This window comes from Vespula pensylvanica, chromosome 17 (assembly GCF_014466175.1).
Source record: "Vespula pensylvanica isolate Volc-1 chromosome 17, ASM1446617v1, whole genome shotgun sequence".
Lineage (NCBI taxonomy): Eukaryota > Metazoa > Arthropoda > Insecta > Hymenoptera > Vespidae > Vespula > Vespula pensylvanica.
The window spans coordinates 1,682,870-1,695,369 of record NC_057701.1 but is presented as its reverse complement, the minus strand read 5'-3'; the positions used below and the strand labels follow the sequence as shown (position 1 = coordinate 1,695,369).

The following is a 12,500-nucleotide window of genomic DNA, read 5'->3' as shown; positions in this document are numbered from 1 at the left end:
TTCTTTTGCATGTTGCGGTAATATTTTGGATGGCCCATGAAAGAAATATATCATAAAACCTGCTGCCAGAAGAAGGTGCATACCAAGAATTATGGTAACATATATTATTTTATGCTTTCCTGTAATATGTATTTAATAAACAATTAAATTTTAATATTATAGTGATACAAAGATCCGATACATATACATATATAAAAAACGTCTTTTACCTGAGATTACGGGGTACAATGAACGAAGCAATACACCACCCGATAAAAATGTAGCTATCACTGCTAAAGTCCACTGTAACCAACCGATTTGTATTGTCCACAAAAATGCAACTGGAATGTAAATGGTTAAAGAATATCCATAAAGGCATATAAGCTCTAAAAGTCCCGGAGATGCATAAGACTGGAAAAAAAAAAAAAAAGAAAAAAATTTTGTTATTCAAGGTCTTCAAGAAAGATATGATAAAAAGATATAATTTACTTCTATCAATTCTTCTTCCGTATTCCTCATACTTGTTGTCCATTTTAGTGCACCCCATAAGGCTAGAGGCAAAAGCCAAGCATATAAGAATATTGAAGTTGCAGCGTACGAGATAAGATGGAAATCATATCTCCAATGATAATGACTAGAATTGGCCGTTTGTAAATAGTTAGCCATGTTACCGCTTATTGCTATAGAAAATACTAAAGTAACGCATATCCAAAATGGACCGTACAGATCTGGATTGGGTCTTATGTGCGTTACCAAATAATTTTCAGTACTATGTGGAAACATGGATCTTTTGATACGTTCTATTACATCGTTCGTATTAACGTTAAAAAACTTCTGATAATATTCGATTGTCCAAAAACTGTACTGAGGTGTATCTGTAGAAACAATATAATGATTAAAAAATGAGATTTTAACCGTGATCAACGGGATTGATATCTCTTGGTTAAGGTAATATTATTTTTTGAAATTTTATATTAAAACAAACTTTAACACTTAGACATGCTACATCAATTGTTAACCTTCATTTCTGTTGGGTATGCCTTGTAGATCTTCAAGAATACCGATTCCTGTAGAGTCATTTGGTAAATTATTGTAAGTTTGATGAGTGGAAGCACCAATGTCAAGTTGTGCTTGGCCAACGTTGCTTGGCTGATTCATCGTAGAAAAATCATGGAATGATATAAATTGCGAATCTGTGTTCTTTGTACGATCGCCGTCCATGATTAATTCTGTTATTTTGCTTTATTTCTGAAACGTATTTGACAATTGCCAGCTGGGCACATTGCGGGAAGGAAAAACACCATATCGACTCGTCATACGATATTTTCGATATATCGTTCGAAGTTACAATAAATCCTCCAATCAGGGAGTAGAATCTTCAGATCATATTCTTCTACGATCTGTGAAGGTGAACTAGAACTACATTAGTCAAAAGCATTGAAATAATATCGACAAAAATAAAATCGCGAAATTATTTCTAAACTTTCATATTATTATTATTATTATTAGATAGCAGAAAAGATTAATACGTCATTCGTATAGTTTATTTTTACGTCTTGATAACCTCTAAACTCGATAGAAAATTACGAAATTAATGAACGCTGAAATGATATTTTTGAATGTCACGTGATACGTTCTCCTCAGCCCGCTTTTTTTCATTTGGAAAAAAGAGGTAAGTTACTTTCGACGTACGTAAATACGTGTCGCGTATTTCATTAGCTTATCAAATATATCAATATATTTTATCATCGATAGAATGGAAAGAGAGTTTTATATATTACACGAGAAAACAAAAGGGAATGTAGGAGAACAAAATATATTTATTGTTTTCTGTTTTTCAATATATGTGCAGTTCCAACAACCTACATACTTTATGTACAGCAATCAAATTTAACGATGATAATAATAATAATAATAATAATAATAATAATAATAATAAATCGAGGTTCATGATTACATTTCGAGAAATTTTCAATTACTATTTTCATTAAATCAATACGGCTAGATTCATTTCGTCTTTCCCTTCTAGCATTTTTACAAGCTTTATTTTGTCATTTTACCCAAGCAGGATGTTTTTTTTTTTTTTTTTTATTTACGCAAATGAATGAGAAAACTTTTTTAATACAATTACTAAGAATTTAATAAGTTACGAATCCGATTAAGAGTACGATTACGTTATTATATAAAATTAGAGAATCGTGTGGGGAGATTTTTAGTGTCTTTGTAAAAACATTGTGAACGTACATATTCCTTGCTTTTTTTTTTTTTTTTTTTTTTTTTTTTTATTTATTATTGCTCTTCCGTAGAAAGAATTTCACATCGTGAATGAGAAGAATTCTTTCGGCAAAACTCCGAAGTAGTTCGTTTTGAATTTTCTCGCTTAAATTATATACGAATTTATTTTATCAAGCTATCGATAAATGCAGCACGACGAACATACTACGGCAGTCCATTTTTTCTTTCCTTTTTTTTTTTTTTCTTCTTCTTCTTCAGGCGCAATCAATATGTTACAATATCAATGTCCGAATAAAAAGTTAGGCTCGAGATAGATAGGATTATTTTTAGCTTGTATTTGTTTTTTTTCTTCTTCTTTTTACAGCCTGATGCTGTTCACCGAGTAGTATATACTACATTTGTTACTTTAATATCAGCTGTCTTTTAATACTTCTTTCAGAATAGATCCTGTATTTCTTGCTGGAACAAAATCTGGGAATGTTGGAAGAGTAATATTAGAAAGCAACAATGTAGAATGGCTCGACGACGTTGAATGTTGTCTGCTATGCGTTGGACGAGGTGAGGACTAAAAATATATCATTTATTATAAGATTGAAAACAAGGCTTTTTTCTTTTTTTTCTTTTTTTTTTTTTTTTTATACATATAAATCTGTCTTACCGATGACGATATTGGCAAAGCAGGTAATTGAGGTTTCGGTTTAGATTCACTTTCTAAAAATCTTACAAATGCAGCTGAAAGCGATGCCTCTTGATCCTGTATTATGTACACATACATTTATTATAATAATATAAATAGAATAATAATAATTATATAAATAGTAGTTTATATGAGAATAATTTGATATGAAAATGTAGGAACTCTCTACTTGCCTTAGTAGGAGCACCATTTCCACCGCTAAGACGAGAAAACCAACTGTTGTTTGCAATTCCATTATTAAGACCAGCTTTGTCTCTATCGTGTTCTGTAAAATCTAATACGGTGGCAAACACTCTTAGAACAGATGATTTGTCTGCTGTCGATGAAGACAAATATCCAAGCAAGAGATTTTTCATAAGGTTCCTAGAAAAATAATTTGTTATCAATATTTATTAATATTATAAGAATAATGTACATCACGTAATTTAAACATCATCGACTCACTTGTCAACTTTTCCTACTCCACTTTGCATTGCTTCTTCTATTCTCTGATCAGCAGTATTCACCAATTCCATTAATCTTTCAACTGAAAATTAATAAAAAAAAAAAGGTCAATGAATATGTATGTGTGTATACATATATATATATACATATATATTTATAATATCATATATTAATTATATCATACTAGTAGGAAACGAATGCTTGTGATATTGATTTGTATAAATGATCCAAATTAAATAGAATGAGTGAACATTGACAATAGGAAACTTCCTTCTAAAAAAAATTGTTTTTTTTTTTTTTTTTTTGGTTTGTATACGTGTGCATTCATTGAGACGTTGTAAAGTTGGCAGATTGGTACGCTGAACAGACATGAGCGCAAGTATAACACAAGTACTGGTAGTTTTGATATTACACCAGTACCTGATGTAATACTCACACCCACATCTTAATTGCACATGCTGCATTCTCTTCGTTTATCATGCCGTTCTAGCAAACTAAGGTATCATACATGCCACTAAAAGTAAGAAAGCTTTTGTCAATATATATTAACTACTTTTAAACATATCGTGTATGAAATCAATTTTCTAAAGATTTAAAAATGTATATATATATTTTTTTATATGTGTGTGTGTGTGTGTGTGTGTGTGTGTGTGTGTGTGTGTGTGTGTGTGTGTGTGTGTGTGTGTGTGTGTGTAATCAAATCTTGTGTAATCTCAAATTAAAAATTTTTTTCCCTGTTTCTGCAGAATATTGGCAACGGGTGGGAAACCCCACGAGGTAATATGAGCTTCTACATTTTACACACTCACGGTTACCGCATGAGATTACCCACTTCGACGTTACCAAGTTTATTATAACACGTATGTATATATATTTCTATTCTTTGAATGATTACGCGACTCTATACTACAATATTTAACATACATTTTAATTTTGTAACAACTCGTATATTTATATAATACATTAGATCCATATAATATTCAGGAAATAATATCTTCTATATTTAGTTTAATTCGTCCATATACCTTAGATAATATCTCAATACAAAGTTTACAATCATTTTAGATATAGATCTATAATAGGTACCTGCATTTTTAAATATTCGATTAATCATTTAAATAAAATGTTGTTGTCTAAGAATTTCAATTTTCATTCGTCTACATTGTTACTGCTTGTGTTGCATGCGTCATTTAATAATGATATAGTGTTATATATTAAGCCATTTGCATATTGGTAAAATATCAAGGTTTGAGAAAACTAGCAAAGCTGCAAAATACAAGTATCTTTATACATTTCTTTTTTTTTTCCTTTTTTCTTATTAAAAGTATTAATAACAGAACAGTATCTTCATATACATTTATGAAGAAAATATAAATTATAACCATTTTTTTTTTTCTTTAACAAAAAGAAAAAAAAAAAAAGAAAAAAAAAATAAAAGAAAAAATATACCTCCAAAAAATCACTCAAAAAAATGTCCACATTTAGTAAAATGAAAGAAGAGAGCACCAGCACCAGTGGCAATGCATGAGCCAACCAAGATGTGATTTAGTGTGCAAAGGCGGTGGTCTGGTTCGTAGCCGGATACCAGCAAGAATCCTGGGCTACAGTTTAATCCCAGAATTACCAGCTGATATTTGACTACATTACCAGATATTATATGTGTAATGTCTTTTCACAGATTAGTCACAGCATACAGTCAAACTGATGATTGTAATGTAGTTTTGATCTTGTTGCTAGTATTATCAATTTTATTATATCGAAGTTCTGTAAATAACATATCATGGGAGTACCAAAGTATAACGAATGTTCTTATATTGTCAAAATCGTAGAAGCATACAATGTGTGTGCCAAGTTCAATTATGTGTATAATAAAAAACAATAAAAAACATCGTAGAATAGATAGTAATTATTGAATATAAATACGACATACGTCTCTTATAATTGCTTAGCATACAATCTTTTAAAAAATATTTACGTTTATTTATATGACAATAATCGTGAGATTGGTTATATAAGAAAAAAAAAGAAGAAGAAAAAAAAAGAAAAATGCAAAAATAAATTTATCATATTATTTTCTAAAGACAAATAATAATTGGAATACGTGTAACAAATTATAAAAAATTTCAAAACACTAACCATGCGATATGTAAAGAACAAGATGCAAACAAAGATGAAAAAAATGTATGAAAATATTTAAGGAATTACCTTCTTGATTTAATTGCTCTATTCTTTCTGTTTTCTTATCCAGTTGTTCACTTAATCTAGATGCAGCTTGCAAATATTCCTGAGCTTCTGCTAATTGTTCCTATATGTGTATATATATATATATATGTGTGTGTATGTAGATATATATATTTATTGAACTAATTAATAATTTCATTTCCTCATTAACAACATGCAGAAATTAAGACGAACCTTGAGACAGGAGATTTCGTTTAATAATTCTTCTTGTTTTTTATGCGACTCCTGAAGTTGCAATTGTAGTTTTTCCGTAACTCTTTTAATATCCCTTTCTTTTTCTACAAAAAAAAAAAAAAAAAAAGAAAAAAAAAAGAAAAAAAATAGACAAATATAAGTTAACAATATCGTATGAAATCATCATATTAAAGAGAAAATGACTGAGTTTGATACCTCTTTGAAATTGTTCCAAAACTATCTGTAAATTAGTCAGAGCAGTCGTTTGTGATAAAACTTTATCCTCCGCCATAGATAATTTATTTTGAATATCGTCTCTTTGTTGAATAATAAGGGACATTTGTTGTTGCAAAGTTTCTACTTGTTGATTCGCTCTTATGCTAGCGGAGGTATATACGGTAGATGAATTTTTAAGTTTTTCTTCAGCTTGCAACAATTTCCCCTCCAATTCTTTACGCATTTCCTCGGCCAATAAAGCTTCTTCCGTATAACTAGATTCAATCTCCACTAAATGAGTTCTCAATCTTTCTAATTCTTTACCAGCATTGGCTTCTTTACTTTGACTTTCAACAAATTGATTTTGTAGCATTCTGTTGTTGGATTGTTCTTGGATCAAAGCAGCTTCCAATGCGTTACATTTATCATTAAGTATTGCCATTTCTTGTATTTGTGTCAAATGTCCTGCGATTCTACAGACTTCCCCGTTATTATCAACGTCCTTGATATTTTCTAATCGTTGTTGCAAAGTTTGTAGCTCGTTACGAGTTCCGGCAAGTTCTGTATCTTTATCCTTCAACAACGTCGTAATTTGATTTTGTTCGGTTAACAAATTTCGAACTTGAGATACTTGTTCGTTTAAGAGTTGAGTTAATCTCTGAATTTCGCTATGATATTGGATGCTCTCATTGTGTTTAATGTGAACTAATTTTACAAGCTCGTCTCTTTCGTTTCGTATAGTAAGAAGATCGTTCGAATTAGCTACGTTTGCTCGATCGTTCATCGTCTTCAAAGATTCGATTTCATTGTCCTTCTCTTTGATAAGATGAGATAAACTTTCTATAGTTTCCTTAGCCATAGTAGCATTTTCTTTATTTGCCTCGATGCTCGATTCCATGTGACTTTTCATTTCTATTATCTCCATTGTTAATTTATTATTTATATCCTTTAGCCCTTCATTTTCTTCGCTTTTCTCTTTTAAACTATCCGTTAATTTTTGCCTTTCGTTTTCGAAGGAATTTTCTTTTAATAACATTTTTTCTTTTGTTTCAGATTCCAACGATGTAATAAAGGATTCCAATTGTTTACATTTCTCTTCGGACAAGCGAATTTTATCGTTTAAATCTGTTACGGTGTCTCTCAAAAGCACGATCTCGTTACAATCCCCTTGGACTTGAGACATCTCCTTCTCCCTTAAACGTAAGTCGTTTAACTCAGCCTCAGTTTCCATAAATTTACTTTGCAATAGATTCAATTCCTTCGCGGCAATCTCCTTCTCTTTTAAACGCAAACTATTCAATTCGGCTTCGGTTTCTATGAATTTATTTCGCAACGAATGTAAATCATTCGCAGCTGCCTTCTTTTCGTTCAATTCTTTTTCCAACTCATGAATCTTTTCCAATCGACCGTAAAGACCTTCGTTCTCCGATAGAAGCTCGTTTATTCTCTTTCTGGCAATTTCAAGTTCATAATTTATCATGGCGCATTTATTCTCACTATCCGCAAGTTGTTGAATTTTTTCTTTATACGTAGCCACCTCCGATCGAAGCTCCGATTGTTCCTCCTCGAGCAAAGATTTTTCAGTGTTCAACAGTTCTATCTTCTCTTGGGATTCCACTTGACTCGCTGTCAATTGATCCAACAAAGATGTATTTTCTCTCGTGAATTTTTCATTCTCTTGACTCAATTGCGTTATCAACTCTTGTCTTTCATCTGCATCGTGCAAAGCATTGTCGAGTTCTTTCCTCATATTAAGTAAGTCATACTCCAAATCGTTTCTCTCGATGTTGACCTTTTCTAATTTTTTACGAAGTTTTTCCAACAGATCGTTCTCTTCTTTCTTTGCATCATCAGCAGTTTCCTTAAACCTTGCCAAATCGGCTCTATACTCTTCGTTCTCCTTAATCAAATCGCCATTTTCACGTTCGAGCTCGTTCTTAACGTCCAAAGTAACTTTTAGCTCCCTTTCCAATTCCTCCATACTATAGACCGAAGCTTTCAACTCATGAGCTATATTCTCTTTACCTAGCCTAAGCTCTTCGATAGTTTCCTTATATTTTTCCAAAGACGTTCTCAATTCGCTGGTCTCGTTAGAGAACTCCAACAATCTACGTTTTAAATCTTCCACGGAATCTTCTTCTCTCCTGACATCAGAAGGTTCCATTTCAATGACTTTCTCTTCATCGATGAAATTCTCTTCAAGATGGATCTCACCGTTCTCCAATCTTGGTATCATCAACTCTGTAACGTTTAATCTCCTCAACGTATCGTTCTCTTCGCGTAATCGTTTAACCTCCTCCTGCAACGACTCCGTTTCAGTTTCCAAGGAGGCCACACGTTCCTCGCTAGCTTCAGGAATGGATGGTAGATTCAATTTTAAATGTTGAATATTTAACAGCAACGAATCTATGTGAGTCTGCATGTCGTCGCATTCAAGCTGCAAATTATCTCTCATTTCCGTGGTCTCCTTTAGATTTCGCGTAATCTCCGTTACCTTCCTTTCTAAAACGTCCTTCTTCCAGTTCGTCTCGACGTATCGTTTCGCGACAGTTTCGAAAATCGACTCGTTAGATTCACTCGTTTCTATGCACGAATTTCTCAAAATTTCTTTTACTCTTTGTTCCAATCCGTACAATGAATTATTATTATCATTATCGTCGTCGTCGTCGTCGTCGTCGTCGTCGTCGTCTTTTCTTCCTTTCTTCTTGATATTTTCACATTCCTCCGTTTGAACATTTTTCTCTTCTCTCTCCAAAGATTCTTTTTTGAGAATACTCTTATTCCTCTCCTCAATTGAGCCAAGTTTACTCTGTAGTTCCAAAACTTTCCCTCCTGCTTGATTGTAATCAACATACAACTGCTCGTAGGCATTTTGAAGGCATTGATGCTTCTTCTCGATATCCTCCTTCAAAGACAATAATTCTTCTACGAGGAGAGACAACATTAATTAGATCGTATGAATTAGAAACTTAGGGTAACATACATATTTTTCTTTTTTTATTCCAATCTAATCGAACTTTTTAAATAATTACAAAACTGATTCATCAAAATTTATATAAATTGATTCATTTGAACTTTTTTTTATACGAACCTATTGATTCCGTATGCTGTCTATCAAGTTCCTCGATACTGACATTAAGATTCTTATTTTCATCCTGTAATTCAAGAATTTTTCTAGACAATTCAGCTTCCCTATTACTCATTAAACTATCCTGTATATCTGACTTCAAATTCCCAGATTCATTATTTTCACTTGTTTTATCAAACTTCTCGTCGGAGTCAGATTTTTCTTCTTTGCCGATTAAAGAAGACTTTTGTTTATCATTTTCCAAATTTCTCAGAGTTTCCCGGATGAGTTTGACCTTCTCCTGATAATCCAACTTCGATATTACGGTATAAAAATCGTTTATCAAGGCTATCTCATCTTCCTGCATTCGTTTAACGTTCCTTTCGACTTCACGATTCTAGAGATCAAAAGGATTATATAATCGATATTGAAAATAATGAGATCATTTGAATATAATCATCTATACCTTTTCTTCCATTCGTACGATTCTATTTACCATATCTTGTTTAGCTCGTAAGTATTCTGCTTTTTGATGGCCATCCGGAAGTTCGTCCATTATACTTCCATTGTTCACCTAAATCAAAAGAAAACGATATATCTTAGAGAATCTACTAATTTTGTTTAATAAGAAAAAAAAAAAAAAAGAGAAGAAATATTATAATCTTACCTTTTGCGATCGTTTAAGTTCAGTTTCTAATTCACGTATTTTCATGGTGGCTTGGGCCAATTGTTCCTGCAATTGCCTAGCATGATTTTGATTTTTGGAATTACGATTTTTGACCGACGGTGGATCCCAAAAGAAGACTTCCCCATCTTCTTCTTGATTCTCGTTCTAAGAAAAAACAAACGAAATAATAATAATGATACATATTATTTACGTATAAAAAAAAAAAATTAAGATAGAATAATTAAAAGGAAGATTAAAAGAGAAACGACAAAATTTTGTCATTTGAGTTTTTGTACTTGATTATTCTTTTCTTTCTTTTTTTTTTTTTTTTTTTTTTTTTTTTAGATCGACAGACGTTCTCAACGAGATGAGAGAGCTCGGTGTTTCAACGAGAATTAGGATGATTGTCTATTGCATTAGAAATAGTCGTGGGTATTGAAAGAACGTTAATGCTTCGACGATTCGAGTTAAGAAGGAAAATGCATCCGCTGCGGGCAGCCGTATTATTAGCGACTTAGTATTGTTATGCACGTTTACATAAGCATCTGACAGTGTGTCAGAGAGTGAATGAAAAAGAGAGAGAGAGAGAGAGAAAGAGAGAAAGACTCGTGAGACAATACGAAACGCTGTAACTGTATACACGTTGAAGTTGGTTGGTCCTGGCGTGCAGATTCGTGACAAAATGTAAAAAGAAATAAAAGAAGAAAAAGAAGAAAAAAAAGAGCGAGAAAGAGAGAGAGAGAGAGAGAGAGAGAGAATAATTAAAAAAAAAAGAAAAAAGAATAAAAAGAACAGTCAAGAATTATGCAATTCGAATATTATCGCTCGAAAGAAAAAGAAAAAAAATTATGACTTTAGAGGAAATAAAATATATCTTTTTATATATATGTATATATTATTATATCAAGAGACACCACGTCCGTCACGTGACCAATAAGCAGCAGGCCATTCGAATTTGCCCGCGTAACCGAATGAGAAAGGATGTCAAGATTTTGCGCGCGGAGACCTTACAAAATCCTTGTCATTCCACGAAGATTGTCCGAGTTATGCAACGAACGTTCCACGATGGCCACGTTGTCCTTACACGACTCTGATATATATTTTGCTTCTTTATTTCTCTCTCTTTTTTTCTTCTTTGCTTTTAAACTAAATATACGCAAACTCAGTTTTTCGATTATAATGGAGGATCAAGATGGGGGTGGTCACGTGATAATCGACGCGGCCGGCCATTTTATCGATACGCTTGGAAACAAAAATGGCGTCGAATTTGAATAGAAAAAAACTTTCGTATCACTTGCATTTTAGCAATACGAAATTCATTATCTCTAAAAAAAATTAAAAGTGAATTAACGTGTGTATGTACGAATGTGTGTACATATAAGGTGAGCCAAAAGTTTTTAGACGGATTAAAAAAAAAAAATAAAAAATAAAAGAAAGAAGATCCAATTACCCTTCTTTCGAGACTTTGTAGACTAATTTGTTTTCTTTCTTTTTTTTTTCAGATTGTAAAACTACAAAGCTTAGGAATTTTTGGTCCATATTGTATATAATATATATCGTCATTAGTCACGAAACGGTGTCTCGAAAAGGCTATAAAGAGGAGGATATAACTAACCATAAGTTCTCTTTCCACGTATACAATGCATCGTTCCTTTGACACCAGACTTTTAAAAACGCGTCCGAAAGGCTCTTCATCTAAAAGTCAATTCGTAGTTCGCTTTTCAGAGAACGCATAGCCCGTTGGTGAGTCGATCGTGATAAAGAGAAAGGAAAGAAAAAAAAAAAAGAGAAAGAGAGAGAAAGAGAAGGAAGAAAACCGAAGGCGATACACTTCGCCTTGCCATAGATTCGATCTTCCTTGGAAATGCAAATAACGGTTAAAGACCATTTTTTATATTCGTCTTTTTTAAGATCTCTCTAACATCTATTGTGTTGCTAACTAAACCGGATGGATAATAATATCCTTATGGACATTTGAAATCGAAGGTCTCTCTCTTCATCGGTTTACTACAGTCAACATTTTCTATTAATTTTATTGCTAATCATTTATCTCCTTGGTCTACTTTATTTCTTTATATATACATATTTTTTATATTTATATATACATATTCTTTTTATAATAATTTTCTATGAATTATTTATAACAAACAATTTCATCGGTTTATTTCATTAATCCTTTTTTTTTTCTTTTTTCTTTTTTCTTTTTTATAGTAACGTTCTCCTTGTAAAATTTTAATACTGTAAGAGTTAGTTAAGGGGATATATTATTTAGAAAAAAGGAGGAACTAACTAATGGAGAAACGTCGACTACTGTTTATGTAGACAAAGTAAAAGAGATCTCAGTTTATCGTAATCTTATCCTGTAACCAAGTCGTTTTCATATCTTTCTCTCTTTCTTTTTTGCATATCTCTTCAGATAAAGAAAAAAAAAAAGAACAAGAAAAAGAAAAAGGAAAAAAACCAGAGAAAGCGACTTCGTAGAGTCAGCTAAATTGTATATTGTCAGTAAAAAAAAAAAAAAAAAGAAATAAAAAGAAATAATTACTATATCGTAGGATAAATAATATTGCTATTAGCGATAATCTATACATATAATTTTATATGATAATTAATTCATCTTCTTTTTTCTTTTCCTGAGACTACAACATTCTTTATATTACGATTTTAACAACAGCAATTAAAATGCAATGTCACGAGAAATTATTATACAATATTAAATAATAATTAATTAATTTTTTTCAGACTTGTACCTCTTCTACATTATCATATTGATAACAACA

At 31.8% G+C, this 12,500-nt stretch overlaps 2 protein-coding genes across 5 annotated transcripts in view; both read right to left on the bottom strand.

The window, feature by feature from the left end:
• The window catches only part of LOC122635195 (protein YIPF1), a 1,774-nt gene extending 436 nt beyond the window's left edge, over positions 1-1,338 (bottom strand). The window contains exons 1-4 of the mRNA XM_043825132.1: positions 999-1,338; positions 469-854; positions 210-390; positions 1-119 (exon numbers count right to left, since the gene is read on the bottom strand). The exon at positions 1-119 is cut by the window's left edge and continues 436 nt beyond it. Of these exons, the coding sequence (XP_043681067.1) occupies positions 1-119; positions 210-390; positions 469-854; positions 999-1,200 (888 nt within the window). The 5' untranslated portion in view covers positions 1,201-1,338. The remainder of the gene's footprint in view (positions 120-209; positions 391-468; positions 855-998) is intronic.
• A 695-nt stretch (positions 1,339-2,033) lies between these two features.
• LOC122635192 (thyroid receptor-interacting protein 11-like) overlaps positions 2,034-12,500 on the bottom strand; it is a 38,025-nt gene continuing 27,558 nt past the window's right edge. For 3 of the 4 annotated variants that reach the window (XM_043825118.1, XM_043825120.1, XM_043825119.1), the window contains 10 exons: positions 9,721-9,885; positions 9,520-9,627; positions 9,078-9,450; positions 5,987-8,911; positions 5,771-5,874; positions 5,561-5,660; positions 3,356-3,437; positions 3,085-3,274; positions 2,873-2,968; positions 2,034-2,779 (listed from right to left, as the gene is read on the bottom strand). In XM_043825118.1, the coding sequence (XP_043681053.1) occupies positions 2,627-2,779; positions 2,873-2,968; positions 3,085-3,274; positions 3,356-3,437; positions 5,561-5,660; positions 5,771-5,874; positions 5,987-8,911; positions 9,078-9,450; positions 9,520-9,627; positions 9,721-9,885 (4,296 nt within the window). In that variant the 3' untranslated portion in view covers positions 2,034-2,626. Of the gene's footprint in view, positions 2,780-2,872; positions 2,969-3,084; positions 3,275-3,355; positions 3,438-5,560; positions 5,661-5,770; positions 5,875-5,986; positions 8,912-9,077; positions 9,451-9,519; positions 9,628-9,720; positions 9,886-12,500 lie in introns of those variants that run through there. The other variant, XR_006328584.1, reaches the window with a different exon arrangement.